The 16,521-nt window shown below is 51.9% G+C and overlaps 2 protein-coding genes across 10 annotated transcripts; both read left to right on the top strand.

Moving 5' to 3' along the window:
• Positions 1 to 442: 442 nt before the first annotated feature.
• DTX3 (deltex E3 ubiquitin ligase 3) lies at positions 443 to 6,454 on the top strand. Of its 4 annotated transcripts, none has more exons than XM_027855130.1 (6): positions 443 to 455; positions 787 to 850; positions 1,751 to 1,805; positions 2,255 to 2,328; positions 3,137 to 3,885; positions 4,903 to 5,588. In XM_027855130.1, exons 4-6 carry the CDS (start codon positions 2,316 to 2,318, stop codon positions 5,395 to 5,397), a joined length of 1,257 nt encoding a protein of 418 aa, XP_027710931.1. In that variant the 5' UTR covers positions 443 to 455; positions 787 to 850; positions 1,751 to 1,805; positions 2,255 to 2,315; the 3' UTR covers positions 5,398 to 5,588. The 4 variants fall into 4 exon arrangements, with proteins under 4 accessions (XP_027710931.1, XP_027710932.1, XP_027710930.1 ...); XM_027855132.1 differs by lacking the exon at positions 443 to 455 and adding an exon at positions 5,599 to 6,454 and having other exon boundaries at positions 571 to 850; positions 4,903 to 5,120; XM_027855129.1 differs by lacking the exon at positions 443 to 455 and having other exon boundaries at positions 566 to 850.
• A 308-nt stretch (positions 6,455 to 6,762) lies between these two features.
• Positions 6,763 to 14,966, top strand: ARHGEF25 (Rho guanine nucleotide exchange factor 25). Of its 6 annotated transcripts, none has more exons than XM_027855115.1 (16): positions 6,764 to 6,938; positions 7,224 to 7,338; positions 9,839 to 10,053; positions 10,192 to 10,287; positions 10,380 to 10,471; positions 10,678 to 10,744; positions 10,982 to 11,085; positions 11,432 to 11,501; positions 11,612 to 11,701; positions 11,793 to 11,885; positions 12,061 to 12,111; positions 12,334 to 12,411; positions 12,694 to 12,894; positions 13,125 to 13,305; positions 13,576 to 13,856; positions 14,616 to 14,966. In XM_027855115.1, exons 1-16 carry the CDS (start codon positions 6,840 to 6,842, stop codon positions 14,682 to 14,684), a joined length of 1,902 nt encoding a protein of 633 aa, XP_027710916.1. In that variant the 5' UTR covers positions 6,764 to 6,839; the 3' UTR covers positions 14,685 to 14,966. The 6 variants fall into 6 exon arrangements, with proteins under 6 accessions (XP_027710920.1, XP_027710916.1, XP_027710917.1 ...); XM_027855116.1 differs by having other exon boundaries at positions 6,765 to 6,938; positions 7,224 to 7,275; XM_027855118.1 differs by having other exon boundaries at positions 6,766 to 6,938; positions 13,648 to 13,856.
• Positions 14,967 to 16,521: the final 1,555 nt, after the last annotated feature.

Genomic DNA, 16,521 nt, shown 5'->3' with positions numbered 1-16,521 from the left:
CATTATTCCTTCAACTCATTTTTCTGCCTGTGGCCCCATCTGCAATGAACACTCTAAAAGTGGGTAAATGGTAGAAGTCTCTCCCTCCACCCAATCTCATAAATCTAGGATAGAGAGCTGGAGGCATCTTCGAGACCGCTACCAATCCCCTCATTTTACCAATGAGGAACTGAGAGAAGTCAAAGTGACTCGCCCTGGGTCTACTAGTTAGAGCCCAGGTCTTTCTGATTCAGAGTGACTTTCCCTGGGTTACACAGCTAGGAAGTGTCTTCGGTGGAATTTGAACTCGGGTCATCCTGTTTCCGTCCGTCCGCTGGGCCACGTTGACTCCCAAAGCTTGAGGTTGCCCGGTCTCCGTCCACCTCCACGGGCAGCCGCGAACTTGATTGGCAAAGAAAAAGGGGAGGATGGTGGAGGGCGGGGTAAGGTGACGAAGGTGATGGGGAGAGGGACAGGTAAGGGGTGGGCCTCTTCCGCTCTCTCCCAGGCTCGCTCGCTGCTCCCTCCCCCCGCCCCAGCCCTGCCCTCGCTCCCTCCCCAGCAGCTCTCCCTCCCTCCCTCTCCCGCTCCCGGGAGCATCCCCGCGGAGGGAGGGCTGGGGAGGTGCAGGAAGGACTCTTTGGGATTGGAGGTGGGGCCCGAGAGGCGGCGACTGGCGCCTCCGATTTGGGGGAGGGGGCCGCTGTTCTCGGCCCCGCCTCCCTTCTTTGAGGTCCCCCCTCCCCAGCCCCCCTCTCCTCTTCTTCATCCCTCTCCCTCCTCTCCCCCCGCCACCCCGTTGCTAAGGTCCGGACCGTCATCCCAGCAACAGCCTCAGTCATGTGACCGGCGATGGCGGCGCTGACGGGAGGTAGGTGAGCCCGGCGTCCCCCCCTCCCCCGGGCGCCCCCCGGGCGCCCCCCGGGCGCTGGCTCGCGCCCCTTGGACCCGACTCCCTGGAGCCCGGGGACCCTCGCCCTTGCCCACCCTCTGCGCCCGCTCGGCAGCCGGGCGTCCTCCCTTCTGTTGCGGGGTCGGGGGGGAAGGATGTTGGGGAGGGTGCTGCGGGGCCTCCACGGGGCCTGCCAGCTGCGGGGTCGGGGAGGGGAGCCCCCGGGCGTGTGTTCGCGTGCGAACGTCGGTGTGTATCTGTGTGTGCGCCGGGGGAATCGGGGCCTGGCCTGGCGCGGGGTGAGGGGTACGGGAAATGGTCGATGGGGACTCGGGGATCCGGGCCCACTCCAGACACCTTCACTGGCCCCGCCCCAGTCGGGGGGGGGTGGGACTGGCCTGGTGTAGGTCACAGACCGCCGGGCCCTCGCCTACCCCCACCCCCCACCCCCCACCCCCGCCAACTTCCTTAGCCAAGCAAGGGTCCGCTGTTGCCCTCCATTGTCAAAGGGGTCCTAGCCTGTAGCCGCCCTGCTCCAGGGTTTGGGCTAAGAGCCCCTAGGGGTAGACAGCCTCCGGGTTGGAAGGGGGTTGGGAGAGGGGGGAATAGGAAGGAGATACAGGCAAGGGCAGCCTTTCCCTCCCAACTGAGAGGGTCAATGACCTAGCCCCTGAGCTCAGTCCTGTGGTTCTCTTCCTAGCTGGATGAGAGACGGAGACCTGAGGAAGTAAATGTGTGGGGGCTAAGGGGATGTCCCAATTTCTAGGAACTAGACCCACGGATGAACATTCCCCATGCATGACAGTGTATACTGATGGAGAGATGAGATACCTGGTCTTAAACTAGTGGGAGTGAACTATGGATATTTTTTTGTTATAGAGTCTGCTGCCACTTTGTCCACATCTTCAACAGTCAGCAAGCAGGAGTGATTAAGGTTAGACTTTAGGGAGGATTTGCAGGCCATGAGGGAATCATGGGCAATAGTGGGGAGAGTGAAAGTCTGAGAGCATAGAGGAAATTCCTGCCTTTATGAACTGAGGGCAAGGGGCAGGATAATGGCTGAGACAATTGGCTTAGGTCAATTTTTTGAGGCCTTTCCAATTCTAATCAGTTATCGCTTCCTCTTGTCTCTTCTCACCTTTTCACTGTAGACTGAGGAAAAGGCCCCTGAAGGGCTTAGTGTTAGGGATGAAAAGAGGTTTGAAGTTGTAGTATTGAAGTTCCAATCTCCACAAAGCTTCTTTTGGAAAGGGGATGGAATACCAGGGGTGGAGGAAGAGGAAGGGAGATGTCAGGTGCAATTGGTTGGTGGCAAGGAGCAGGGAGAAGGGGAGGGATAGGTAAGGCAACAATTTCTATTATAACCCTATTGCTCTCACCCAGTGTTGGGGTCAAAGTCCAGCTGAGTGTGGAACTTCCAGGATTCCTCCTGCCACCATCGTCCATGGGCTCTCCAGGTACCAGTCCTTCAAGTAACATGCTGCTTAGCCATCCCTCACTGTTCCTACCCCCAGGGATCTTGTTTTCAGTGCTTTCAGTAACTTTGACTCTAGAAATCCCAGTTCTTCCACTCCCAGGGCTGCTCAGATGCATAGGGCCTCTGAGTTAGGATGTATCCAGGAAGGTTCCCTCATTTTCTCCCCAACTCTGGACAGAGAGATTCACCACCATCACCACTAGGTCAGATATTTCTAGCCCATAAGTAGGGACATAGAGGGAGAAAAGGAAAGCCAATTGTGGATGTGCCAGGCTTGGAGCCTTCCTGCCAGGGCACACGACTTCACTCTGGACAGGGAAGGAGGTAATCAATGTAACAATGGGGAAAGTTCAGTGGGTCCCAGATTCAGATGTTTGGTTTAAATGGTAATAAATCAACTGGATCTCCCACTCTGAAAGAGGACCCTGTAGCCCTGGTGGGAGATGTGGGACGGGGAACCAGGAAGAGATACTATGCCTTGGGATGAGATTGAAAGAAAATGAAAAGGCCATTGTACCTTGAAGCAACTTCCCCTACGTTGCAATATAATCTTTCATCTTGGGGAATTACCCTAGTCTTTATTGGGAGAACTTTGGGTAGAATACACTAGAGTGGAAGGGATGCTGGACTTTGGAGATTAAAATGAGGTTCTTTGTCAAGAGGTGGTGTTGGGTTGGGCTTTGGAATGGGGCTGATGCTGATCTCAGGTGGGTAATTGGGGATTGAGGATGGAGGCACTAGTATTTGGCAAATAGATCCTATCCTGAAGCCCCTTCATCCTGGGGCAGTGTCGTTCGTCCTGTCCAGGATGGCGGCCTGTGGGGGCAGCTGCAAGAACAAGGTGACAGTCTCAAAGCCAGTGTGGGACTTCCTGAGCAAGGAAACACCAGGGCGGCTGGCCCGGCTTCGGGATGAACACCGAATATCCATCCTCATCGATGGAGAGACATCGGACATCTATGTTCTCCAGCTCGCTCCCCAGGGCCCTCACCCAGCCCCTCCCAATAGCCTCTACCTCGCCAGAAAGGCTCTGAAGGGGCTGCTCAAAGAGGCAGAGAAGGAGCTGAAGAAGGCACAAAGGCAGGGGGAGTTGATGGGCTGCCTGTCGTTGGGGGGTGGGGGTGAGCATCCAGAGCTACACCGCCCAGGGCCCCCTCCTCTCCGGGCTGCTCCACTGCTGCCCCCAGGGGCCAGAGCCCCCTTACCACCTCCACCCCCTTTGCCCCCACCTCCTCCGCCTCGCCTACGAGAGGAGGCGGAAGAGCAGGAGAGCACTTGTCCCATTTGCTTGGGGGAGATCCAGAATGCCAAGACACTGGAAAAGTGCCGACACTCATTCTGTGAAGGCTGCATTACCCGGGCACTGCAGGTGAAGAAGGCCTGCCCCATGTGTGGTCGTTTCTATGGGCAGCTGGTGGGCAATCAGCCCCAGAACGGGCGAATGCTGGTCTCCAAGGATGCCAGCCTCCTGCTGCCTAGCTATGAGAAATATGGAACCATTGTCATCCAGTATGTCTTCCCACCTGGCGTCCAAGGGGTAAGAAGATCACACTCTTTTCTCCTCTTTTGGCCTCTCCCAAGCTCTCCAACTGATTTGACTCACCCCTTCCATCATAAGACTAGGGAAAAGAACTGACCAGTGATTTAAGATAATGTTTGGCTCTGCTGTTTTCATACAATATGACTTTCTGATCATTATCCAGGGGCGGGGGCGGGGGTGGGGGGGTGGGGGGAGGAAATGTCCTACAAAGCCAGCTCCCCCTCTTCTCCCCTACCCGCAACACACATAAAAGTCCATTAAGGACAAGGAAAGGAACTAGCTAATGTTGACATGATGAACCTGGAAGTGTTCACTAGTGCAGAAATTGCTACAGAGGTGAATTGTTGGTAAGGGGTGGAGGACAGTTGGTCAGGTGAAGGCTGCTTAGAAAGGGATCCCCAAATCTTAGAGGGCTACAAGCAAAGAGGGATAATTATTTTGTCATACTTATTTGAAAGAGGAAAGTCAGTGGGACAATATAAGGTAGGAAGAGGGGTGATGGGCGAGGTCCAAGAAGTCATTCTGGGAGCCTCATTGTTAGAGAGTAATGCCTAAGGAAGCGTTCAGTTTTGGTTTTCATAAGAATGTGAATAGTTTGGATAAGAGTTAGAGAAATGCTGAAAGAGATAAGTAATAAAGTCCTTGGTAGAAGGTTGGAAACATTAGAAAGAGAAAGCTGAGAGCTGACTTATGCCTAGTCCTCACCTCTCTGGAGGACTGACTCCTCTTTAATCCAATTAAGAACCAATCAAAAGGAAAATTGTGTCCAGTTGAAGTATGGGTGGTTACAGTTAGATAGTAGGAGAAGCTTTTCAAATATAAGAATTGTTGTTTGGACGAGCCCTCTGATGTGGTGACCAGGTATCTCCTTCCCTAAAAATCTTTTAGCATATTCCCCTATGTGTGAACTGGGAGCACACCAACAGAGGGATGACCAGTATGACTGTTAGTCATCAGCATGGGCTTCTAGGGTCCCCATCCACTGACTTCACCCCCACTCCCCCATCCTCCCAGGCCGAGCACCCAAACCCTGGCGTTCGGTATCCTGGCACCACACGGGTGGCCTACCTCCCAGACTGCCCCGAGGGCAACAAGGTGCTGACTCTGTTCCGAAAGGCTTTTGACCAGCGTCTCACCTTCACCATTGGCACTTCCATGACTACGGGGAGACCAAATGTCATCACTTGGAACGACATCCACCACAAGACCAGCTGCACTGGGGGACCCCAGCTGTGCGACACTCCTCCAATCCCCCTCTCTCCTAACCCCAACTGCCATTGTGTGGCCTTCAACCCTTTCCCTGGGAACCTTCCCAAATATGTAGCTCTCCCATACCTGCCCCTTGGCCCTCTCCCCAGCTATATTCAACTTAGACCTCCTTTGGCTTTACACCGTTCCCCTTCCCTAATCCCAGATCTCCTCTTCTCCCCCCCCCATTCCTCATCTCCCACTCCCTATCGTTTATTTAAACTCCCTGCCTCTTCCACACACACACATACAAACACATAGCCTACTCCTGGGGTACTCACCTTGGTCCATAAAACTAAGAAGAATTGGACCTATCCTTCCCTGGGATATGAGACAGTCTGGTCAGAGGGAGGGGGAGGAGGCATGGGCTGGTATTTCTAGAGGGTAAACAGGATGGGGTGGGCATGGGGGCCAAAGGAACAGCACATTTAACATTCTTCCTCCATCTCTGTTTGTTTCTAGGTTTGGGTACCCAGATCCCACCTACCTGACCAGGGTGCAAGAGGAACTGAGAGCCAAGGGCATAACAGATGATTAAAGGATATTCCCTTCCTTTGCCCCCTCCCCCCAAACACCTTCCCCTATGGAGGATTCATTACCTCCTCCAACCTGTCCACTGACGTCTCTAGTCACTCCTCTCCATTTTATCTCCAGTGCGTAGGAGGTTTTTCGGTTTTGGAGGGAGCCTTGGATAGGAGGGTACAGCCTCCTGACTCTTCTGTCCCCCCCTTCCACCATGTACTTCAGTGTGATGTGACCCCCACCCCCCACCCCAACCCAGATCTCTCCATCTGTTTGGGGTTAACCTAAAAGGCTTCTATCCATGCTGCTCCCTCTCTCTTCCCTATTCCCCTCCCATGTACATACCCTGAACCCCACTGCCCCATGTACCCACCCATACCCCATCCCATCCATTTTGGATCTTTCTGAAACATGCTCCTTAGGAGGCCTCCCCTGAAAAGGACTGGAGGAGTGTCTCTACCTCCCAACCCCAACCACACACACTTAAAACTGTACGTGGCAATGAACTCTGGGTGGTGTGTGTGTGTGTGTGGGTGTGTGTGTGTGGGTGTGTGTGTGTGTGTGTGTGTGGGTGTGTGTGTGTGTAGCAGAGGGGAGGGATTGGGGGCTGGTACAACATCCCCACGCCAAATGGAGCCTGCTCTGTGTATTCATCAAGCCCTTACACACTCATGTTGTTCCCTTTTTGTGTCTGTCTTTCTGTCAGTCTGTCTTTCTCCCCCATTCCTCTACCTTTACCCAGTTTGGAACTGCCACCAGACTAGCTTTTGATTTAATAAAAATAAAATATGCAACACGACTGTGGATGGGCAGTGGAGAGGAGGGTCCCTGAACAGGGATGTGTCTGGGGGATGGAAGAAATCAGGAAGTTCCTGGATCCTTTACCCAGCCCTCTAGACTTTTGGAGAATTGGGGGAATAAGGTTGATTTATTGATCCTAACACATTGGAGCACTTTGGTCTGCATTTTTGCTTTACCAGTTTTACTGGGTGGAGGTGGGATTATGGGGAAAGAGGAAATCCTACCCGTCCTGCTGGGGTTTGAGTTGGGGTGGGAGTGGGGCGGAGCTGGAGGACGGGGGGGAGGATTCAAGCAGCAGCAACTTCACGGACACAGCGCCTCAGGCCCCCTAGGTTTGGTGTCCCCTCGGCCCCGAGCAACGAACAAGGTCTAAGTCCAGCATGAAGCCCCCAGACCGCCCCACCTCGGGCCGCACTGACCGGATGCTGGGGGCGATGGGGGGCATGCTGCGCGCATGCGCCCTGCCCGAACCTGAGGGGGTAAGGAAGAGGGACCACGGTGGGCTGGGTTAGGGGTAAAGGGACCTAAGGCTGCACACCACCTCTCCTCCTACCGGACAGCAACCCAACTGATAGTCTCAGGAACTTGTGAAGCCTTGCAATAGTAATAAGGTCCAAAGAAACCCCTTGGGGTCAATCCGTTCCCACTGTAGCCCAGCGACGCATATTGATCGCTCCATGGGATCATGTCACAATCAGGGAAAGGGATCGTCAGGCTTAGATGTAGACGAATTGGGGCTCCTCACTGACCCTTTGTCCTTACAGCCCCCCAGCAGGAACCTCCTGAGGCTGGGGGAAAGGGAAACTGAGCCTAAAAGTACGAAGTGGGGTAAGAGAGGGGAGGTAGAAACTGCGATCTCCGAACCGACTCGGGAGCTTGGTAAGAAGTTGGGTTTAGGTGGGGTAAGGCAGTGTAGAGAGGCACCCCGCGCTAAGTAGTGAATTCAAACAATATTCCTTGCCTATTTACATAGTGTTTTGCTTATTATTTGCTTGAGATTCATTTAATTGCACGGACTGTCCCACATTTTCCTTTTTTTTTTGTCCGACCTCTGTCCTATCCAGCCGCTGTACCCCCCTCGCCAGGCTGAGTAGCCGCCCCTACGCCCCACCCCTGGTCCCCAGCCAGCCCAGGGCTCTAGAACTTCTCCTTAATTGGTGATTAGTCGCTGCTAGAGTCCTGGGTACTGAAGGGAAGGGAGGGAGAGAATTAGAGAGAGAGGGCCGGGCATCTGAATTAGAGCGTCCACGCACACAGCCCACTCGAGACAACCCGTCTACCACTGAGCCTCCCGGGATAAGGGTCTGGGTAGAGGATGACGCCTCTTTCCAACCCCATCTTTACCTCCACTCCCCCACCCCACCCCTCCCTCCTCATCACGCCCACACACAATTTGAAGCTTTATCTATCTACGGGACTCCTGCTCTTCGCCACTGAGGTCTAGGGGAGAATAGCGGGCACTGGCCCAGTTACCAAAGTCCGCCCCACCTCAGCCCTCTAAAGATAGAGAAGGACGGAGGAGGGAGGACGAGGGAGAAAATCAGGAGAGGCAGTGGAGGGAGGGATGGAGAAACTGGGGACATAGAGTTCCAACTTGGGGGAGCCACTGGGGGAGAGAGGAATTGGGGACTAACTGGAGGTGGGGATGGAGCTGGAGAGGGCGGAGCTAGGGCCAGATAGACTCCTCCCCTTGGCTGCATAGAGGCTCGGCCTGCAATTCAGCTCGCCGCTCGGCCCAGACCCGGAGCAGCGCCAGTATCTTCCCAACGCTGCCACCCCCGCATATCCTCGCCCCAACCCCAGCCCAGGGACTTTTCCCCACCCCATCTTCCACGCACCCATCCTACTCCCCCACCCTACCCCCATTCCCAAGCGACCCCAGAGACAGAGCTGGAGCTGCAGCCGCATCCCGGCCCAGGCCCCACCCGGACTGGACAACTGGACGCACGGACCCCGGGACGGATAGGGCTCCGGAGCCCCTCTTCACCCGGCTCGGCATTCCAGCCCTGTGCTGCCCCTTGCCTAGGCCCCCTGTCCCTCCTTCAGATAAGACTAATATCCACCCCTAGACATCCCCGCCGCCATCCTTTCCCTCCCCCCTCTCCCAGCCCAGACCTGGGTGGGAGGGAGGGGGGTGTGCGCCCGGAGCCGTTCCCGCTCCGCCCCCCGTGATTCCCTCTGCATGGCCGGCCCGGGTGGGGGGTCTGGGGGGGCCCCGGAGCCATGCGGGAGGATCACCGGGGGGGTCGTTGTGCCTGTCCCCACGTGATCCGCAAAGTGTTGGCAAAATGCGGCTGCTGTTTCCCCCGGGGGGGTCGCGGTGAGTGTGGGACTCAGTATTTGGGGGGTGGGAGTCTTGAAAGGGGGGAAGGTTGATTTATGTGTGTGGGAAGGGAACTTGGGAGCCAGGGTCCTTTTCTCCCCTAACACCCTAACTGGAGGCTGTCAATTCATCTCCCAGAAAAGTGGAGTTGGAAGATAATCTTAAGCTCTAAATATTTTGATTCCAAATTCGAGAAACTGGGGGAAGGGGCAAGGAGGGGTCGGTGTCTGTTTTTATGTGTCTTCGAGGCGCGGGGAGATGAGAGAAACACCCTGTTTAGGTTTCTTTTAGGGTCCTGTACCATTTCCATCTTCTCACTATGCCCCCCCCCCCAAAAAAGCATTCAATCAAACTCAAAGCCTTGCTCTCCCGAATGTGACTCAGGTCTGGTTAGAGGAAAGGGAGGCAATGAAGGAATCTAGAGTTTTGTATCTGATCCTATAACCTGATTCACTAGTGACAGATCTGCTACCATATTAAGCTTCCTTTCCTTGCCCTCCTCTGTCTATTGTAGTAAACTGCTTTGCGGGAAGGGGGGAGGAGGAACAAGGGGTACAGAAATTATTTCTTTTTATAGGGATTGAAGCAAGTGGGGGAGCTGTTCCAGGGGTGGCAGATGGTTCCTAGCTCTGTTTCCCACCCCTGTTTCCCAGGGAATGGTCTGTACCCATCATGGAGGGGAGGGCAGATGGCCACCCCCAGATCTTAGTTCCAGTCGATGATTTGCCCCCCTACACCCATGAACCGTGCCAAACTGAAAATGTGAAGGCACCCCACATATTCATGGGGATCCAGGAGTGGGGGAACAAAGTGCTTGGAGTCTCTCCTGGATGTTTCTGCCCCTTGAGGTGGGGGAGGGGAAGTCACTATAGTTAGCTCCCCCTTTTCCCTCTTTTGAAGACCAATAAGATTTTTTATCCAATCAACTCAGATGGAGACAATAGGTCTTGGGACACTGGGGAAAAGAATTGGCTATAGTGGGAAAGATGTTCTGTGATTTCTCCTAGAAGTTCTAACTAAGCTTTCTATGTATTGTCTCTACTTCCACTTTCCCAGAGTCCTATTCCATTGCTGGCAGTGAAGGCAGTGTCTCTGCTTCCATTGCCTCTGTCCTGGCCCCCACTTCTGTCCCCAGCTCTGGACTCAGCTCTGGTCCTTGCTCCCCTGGACCCCCAGGGCCTATCAGTGGCTTGAGGCGGTGGTTGGACCACTCTAGACACTGCCTCAGTGTGGAAACCGAGACAGGCAGTGAGCAGGCAGGATCATGTCAGGTGAGCTAGAGGAGCCAGCTAGAACATCAAATATGAGGCAATATCAAATCATGAGTGGAGGGCAAGGGCTAGGGGCCCACTATTAGGAAGAGGAACATATTTGTTGTAGCTGACCCATGTCTGACCTTCAATACCCAGGGATGGATTCGAGAGTCAACTCTAGCCTCAGGGGAGGAACTACCAGAATTGACCTTACTAACTACTTTATTGGAGGGACCTGGAGACAGGACCCAGGTATCAAGAAAATGATGTTAGATAGATGCTGAAGCATCATCAAGGTTTCCTGGCCATCCTGCTGAGGGCCATTCCTTTCCCTACTCCTCCAGGAAAGTACAACTTCCCAGCCTTCTGAGGAGACTCCCACTCAGACTACAGAAAGTGAGGAAGAAAAAAGGAAGAGGGCTTTGGACAGGAGTATGTAAGTGCCATTTTTGTGCTTCAGGTGATGACCAAATGGATCCTCTTCAAGCATTTAGAGAAACTCCCACAGGCATTGCCTTGGATGTAAGAAAGACCCCCACCCTCACTAGGGTCTTCAGGGAGAGGGGTCACTAAGTCTCAGAAATGAATGGTTGCTGAATGAAGGTAGTCCATTGACCCTGAGGAGGGGTGCTCTCCTCCTAGGTATGTCCTGAGTGAGCTGGTGGAAACAGAGAAAATGTACGTGGAGGACTTGGGGCAGATTGTGGAGGTAGCTTCCTCTACCCCACCCTTATCCCCCACTCCTACCCTTCTACCCCTGCACAGCTGCCATTCCTTCTGTCTAAAGCTGGAAATCTCTACTCTAGTTTCCAAAAGTTGCATGGGTCCTTTCCCTGGGACTAGGTTTCTCCCGTTTCACTCCTTCATGCCCAGATCCCTCCAGTGGTACCCCTTCCAATAGCATTTTCTTGTCCTACTCATACTTCACATTCTGCCTTCCTACCAGGGCTACATGGCAACCATGACAGCCCAGGGCATCCCTGAAAATCTTCGAGGTCGGGACAGGATTGTATTTGGGAATATTCAGCAGATCTATGAATGGCACAGAGAGTAAGAATGTTGGCATCAAGGATATGGGAAGTGGAGGAGAATAGAAGGGTGAAAGGCAAAGAGGGGGTGATGAAATGGGGCACAACAATTATGGAGGAGGGGGAAAACTAAACAGATCAAAGAAATCACAAGATTTGGATTGGGATAGAGCACCGGCCCTGAAGTCAGGAGGACCTGAGTTCAAATCCGGCCTCAGATTAAACGACACTTAGTAGCTGTGTGACCCTGGGCAACTCACTTAACTCCAATTGCAAAAAAAAAAAAAAAAAAAAAAAAGATTTGGATTGGGAGGATCAAGCAGAACCCGTGCTGACCTTCCTTTCTTTTTCCTTGGCCACACCTCCAGTTACTTCCTTCAAGAACTACAGAAATGTCTTCAGGATCCTGATTGGCTGGCCCAGCTCTTCATTAAGCATGTGAGCTGGTCAGGGTACCTATGGGGCCTCACTTTGGGGATGGATTAAGCTTCTGTGAGTATTAGGGTCAGAGGGCTGCCCTCATCCATGATTTCCCCAAACTTCTTCAGGAGAGGAGGCTACACATGTATGTTATTTACTGCCAGAACAAACCCAAGTCTGAACACGTCATGTCTGAATTTGGAGATAGCTACTTTGAGGTCAGTGTTCAGACTTACTGGTGGGCCAGGGTTCAACATAGAAGCCCAACTAAAGCCTGTTTTCTCTCCCTTCTCCCGGCTTCCTCCTCAGGAGCTCCGTCAGCAGCTTGGTCACCGTCTTCAGCTTAATGACCTTCTCATCAAACCTGTACAGAGAATCATGCAGTACCAGCTGCTACTCAAGGTCAGAGCCTCTTGCCAATATAGTTCTACCTATTCTCCCTCCACCTACCTGCCAGGCCTTCCTTTTAGAGCTCCTCACATCTTATCCAGGTTGTCCTCCCCTCAGGGTGTCTGGGAAATCTGGAAATCAGGTTCCCAGCATCAGAACCTTTCTCTGTTTCTTCTACATGTCTCAGGATTTCCTCAAATATTATAGCAAAGCCAAGAAGAATACTGAAGAGCTTGAGGTAAGGAGACGTCACATCCTCTTCTAACCATAACCACTCTTCTCTCCTTTCAAAACCTCAAAGGACCAATTCCATTCCCTTTAGGTAAGGACCCATTTAAGGGTTAGTTTAGGGAGAGAACATGTTAGGGAAATTAGTTAAGAGAAGGAAGCAAGAGTAGGAAGGGAGAATTTGTCTCACCCTCCACTTCTAAGTGTGTTTCTCCAATTCTTCCTGTCCCAGCGTGCAGTAGAAGTCATGTGCTTTGTGCCCAAACGCTGCAATGACATGATGAGTCTGGGGCGACTTCGAGGCTTTGAGGTACGGGAAGGAGGTGGAAACCTAGAGGAACGTTGCATGTAGTTGGGCTCTCTGGTATGGGAGATCCCTACAGTCTGGTGATCCCTGTGGAGAGAGTTTGATCCCAAAAATGGACCCCAAGAAAGGGATGTGAGGGAGGGGGGAGGAGAGCATGCAGCTCTCCCTAGGAAGTCCCAGCAGGGGTTTCTGTTGCACTCCCTTTCTCCCTCTTAGCCTTTTCTGACCAGTGTCCATCTTCTAATCTTCTAATTATGATCATGACTATTTCCCTTCTGGCCTTAGGGCAAGCTGACCACCCAGGGGAAGCTCCTGGGTCAGGACACATTCTGGGTTACTGAACCAGAAGCAGGGGGGCTGCTCCCTGCCCGGGGTCGAGAGAGACGTGTCTTCCTCTTTGAGCAAATCATCATCTTCAGCGAGGCCCTAGGGGGAGGGGTTAAGGGTGGGACACAACCTGGATACGTCTATAAGAACAGCATCAAGGTGAGGGAAGGGTGGGTCCTAGAGGTGGGAGGGACTCTGAGATGACTTGGTGTGGTGCTGGTAAAGAGTGGGAGGGACCCTGAGAAAAGATCTCCAGAGTTTGGAGAGTTGGAGAGTTTATAAGGGGGCATGGAGGATAGGGTCAGTTTTAGAAATCAGGACCTGGGAGATTGGGGAAACTCTAGAAGCATCTGAGCTGTTTTCCCTCCTATCCACATAAACTGCTTCAGGTCAGCTGTCTGGGCCTGGAGAAGAACACTCAGGGGGATCCCTGCCGATTCATCTTGACTTCAAGAGGACCAGAGGGTGGTGTCCAGCGCTACATTCTACAGGCTTCAGATCCAACAATCAGTGAGGCCTGGACTCAGCATATAGCCCAGATGCTGGAAAGTCAGAGGAACTTCCTTAATGGTAAGAGACCACTACAACAACCTTGGGTTCTCTACCCTACAAATTCCCTGATAATCTCTGACCTCTAACTCCTGATCCTGAGGACTGACTTCTGACGTCTGTACACTTCCAATTTCTGACCCTCTGATGCAAATTACAAAGTAAAATTGACTTTGTAAAACTCAGACTCCCACATGAACCTTCCAGTTAGCTCCTGGGGGAGCCAGTATCATTGAAGAATGGGGCTTTGCAAACCTTAAAGTGCTATATAAATGTGAATTCTTGTTTTAGACAGCAGAGATTCCAGGGAAGGGGCCCAGTATGACTGCCATTCCATCTTCCTTGTTCCTCTCCCTATCCCAGCACTGCAGTCACCGATTGAATACCAGCGACGGGAGAGCCAGACTAACAGCTTGGGAAGGATAGGAGGGTCTGTGGGGGGAAGCCCTGGACGATCCCGGCTTGGGGACCGAGTCCCAGTCAGCACACATACACCCATCAATGGCTCCCTTCCTTCCCTGTTGCTGCCCCCAGTGGGGGTGGCTGAATGCCCCCTGCCTCAGAATAAACAGGTATGGGGAGGGAGTGTCATCCACAGTGATGGGATATGGGGAAAATTGAGAGGTTCATCTTAGGAGATGGAGAGTTGGGAAGGAAAATAATATGGGATGCAGCAGAGTATAGTGAGAAACAAGATGGACCTAGAATTCTGGCTTTCTGAGTTTGTTTCTTCATTTGTAAAATTGGAATAATAATAATGACACTTATACTGTGAGCTCTTTGAGAGTGGGGACTGTTTCAACTTTGTGTCCCCACTGCTTAGTACTGCTTGGCACATAGGTGCTTCATAAATGCTAGCTGACTGACTGACCACCTTGCTAACCTCAAAACGTTCCTGTAAGAACCAAAAGAAACAATGGGTATGAATTTTTTAACCACAAAGTGCTATATACCTCCCATCTGTTATTATATGAGAAATAATCTTCCCTTCATTCTTTGTCTATATAAATACCCTCTTCACCCTTCCATTCCCTTCCAACATCCTTCTCTTCTTGCCTGGCTTGTCCCTTTCTACTCTTTTCCCCTCCAAGTCAAGTCAAGTCAATAAGCACTTGACTTAATGTTAAGCCCCTCTCCCTCAATTATCTGGTTGGTAGGGGTTAGGGATTGGCATTCATAGGGCTACTGAGTCTGGAGGATTCTAAGAGAAGTTCAGAGCCGGGAGGTGAGAATAAGGGTTAGAGATTTCTGATAAATTTTTGAGTGTCAATTTCTGAATTTCTTACCCTTTGACTCTTGTCTCTCTTCTGGACCTTGTTAACCCTACTCAGGCCCCTCCTGCACCTGAAGACCCTATCTGCCAGGCACGGCTGGCCAAGCTGGATGAAGATGAGCTATGACTGGTGACCTCTCACCTTTTGGGGATAGGTAGCTTGCCATTGAGTTTGTGATGGATGAGGCCCCTCTCTTGGGCACTGTCTTTGAATTAATTCTTCTCCTCAGTCCTCAGCTGAATGGAAAGGGCTGGGCTGGGGGTGGGTGAAACTGATGGGAATGGTGTCAAGTTTAAGAAAGATTTCTAGTACATAAAGATTGTTTCTCTACTCTGGGGATACAGATTCCCTTCGCTTTCCTCCATCTGTAATGTATCACTCAAGCAAGCCCCAAGAAAGGAAGAAGTATGGGTGGGTGGGTAAGGGGGCAAGGGATAGAATGTAATGATTTATTTTGATTTGTCTGTTTCCTGAAAATAAAGATTTTGCTCTATCATTGAGGATGGAGGGAGTGAGGAAAAGGTACAGGAGTGAAGTCACTAGAATCATTTGGAGTGGGTGTGGAGATGGGGAAGGGGCAAAGGGTTTGAAATCAATGGGCTTTTACGTGAACTTCTCACCCCAGACCTGGGAGCTAAATAATCATTAGGAATCTTAATGATTTAACCCTAAAGTCTTGTTATACATGTCATTGACCTTCTCCTCTTTACCTGCTACACTGGAAATTCCAAACCTGTGTGATCTTCCCCATCTCATCTTTTCCTTTCCCTCCCATTCCCAACTACTTAATAACAAAACAAAACAAAAGCCAACAACCCACCATCCAGAGGCTAAAGAGGCAAAATCCTAAATATACCTTTTTTGGACTGAGCTTTTCACCACCATCACTGGAGAATCTTGGGGGGAAAGCCCTCTTCCCCTTCCTCTGAAGTCCTCATTAAGTGATCACCCAGCTCCCAATTTTGGGGAGAGGAAACCTGGACAGTGATGTTACTTTTGGTGCTGTAATTCCTGATGCTTCATCTTCCAGACCTGGGATCCAAGGGAAGTTCTGAGAAGTTCAGAAGGAGCCTCCACTCCTTCATATCCCAGATCTCAAGGACTAGGGACAGAAAGAAAGAGACTCAGAACTGTGTCCAGCTGCCCTGGTCCTGGGTCTGTATTTGTCTGCATGTCTACTGTGTCCATCTGTCCCCTAGGGGCTCCATCACATGGGGCTGTGCTTCCTCACCAGACAATGGAATTCTCTGTAGGAGGGGCTGTGGGGTTAGAGTGGGCAAAGGGCCAGAGCTTCCCTTTGGACCTGGACCTTATGCCCCCCTTCTGCTGACAATGGGAGGAGGGGTCTTAAGGAGGGTGGACAGGACGCAGCACCCGATAAGAAGTAAGGGAAACAATAGGAGGAATTGAAGCCAAGAGAGGCCGCCCTAGCTCCACCCGACCCCCAGGGTTTTTGGGCCAGCAACTTGGGGGGCCAGAGGGTGAGTGGCTGGGGTCTTACAGGTTCTTGAGATTTGGAATTTCAAAGGCTATCATGGGGTGGAGCAGAAGTCGGATTATGAATTTAGGTTTTGGGTTCAGGAAGACCAAAAGGGTTTATCTGGGCCAGGAACAACGGAGTGTCCAGTTTTAGAGAAGGCTGAGGGTTATCTTCAGAGCTCTTCTTGTACCCTACAACTGCTCCCCCCCCCCATTTCCCCAAAGCAAAATACAATCAGGAAGAAATTAGAATTGGAATCAGATGATCTGAGGGACAGCAACTTCCTTACAGCCTTAAAATTCAATAAAATAACCACTACCCAAACTGGTGACTCAGAGTCAATAAAAACAAATATATGCCATATTACCTATACATTCAGCATCTACCCCCAACATAATGAACTTAGCGTCTAAACTATCCCCCCACTTCCCCACCCCAGCTATGTGGCATTAATGGAGGACTTTTGAACTGTACTCTGTCCCT

This window comes from Vombatus ursinus, unplaced genomic scaffold, assembly GCF_900497805.2.
Source record: "Vombatus ursinus unplaced genomic scaffold, bare-nosed wombat genome assembly UNPS02010769.1, whole genome shotgun sequence".
NCBI lineage: Eukaryota > Metazoa > Chordata > Mammalia > Diprotodontia > Vombatidae > Vombatus > Vombatus ursinus.
The sequence above is the reverse complement of the archived record's forward strand: the minus strand, read 5'-3'. Positions and strand labels throughout refer to the sequence as shown.

Excerpts from the sequence above, each read along its gene's own strand:
- DTX3 (XM_027855130.1), top strand. Across the intron at positions 3,886-4,902 it reads TCCCACCTGGCGTCCAAGGG|GCCGAGCACCCAAACCCTGG; the intron begins GTAAGAAGATCA and ends CCATCCTCCCAG.
- ARHGEF25 (XM_027855115.1), top strand. The coding sequence starts at position 6,840 with ATGAAGCCCCCAGACCGCCCCACCTCGGGCCGCACTGACCGGATGCTG. Across the intron at positions 10,054-10,191 it reads AGCAGGCAGGATCATGTCAG|GGATGGATTCGAGAGTCAAC; the intron begins GTGAGCTAGAGG and ends TTCAATACCCAG. Across the intron at positions 10,745-10,981 it reads ACTTGGGGCAGATTGTGGAG|GGCTACATGGCAACCATGAC; the intron begins GTAGCTTCCTCT and ends CCTTCCTACCAG.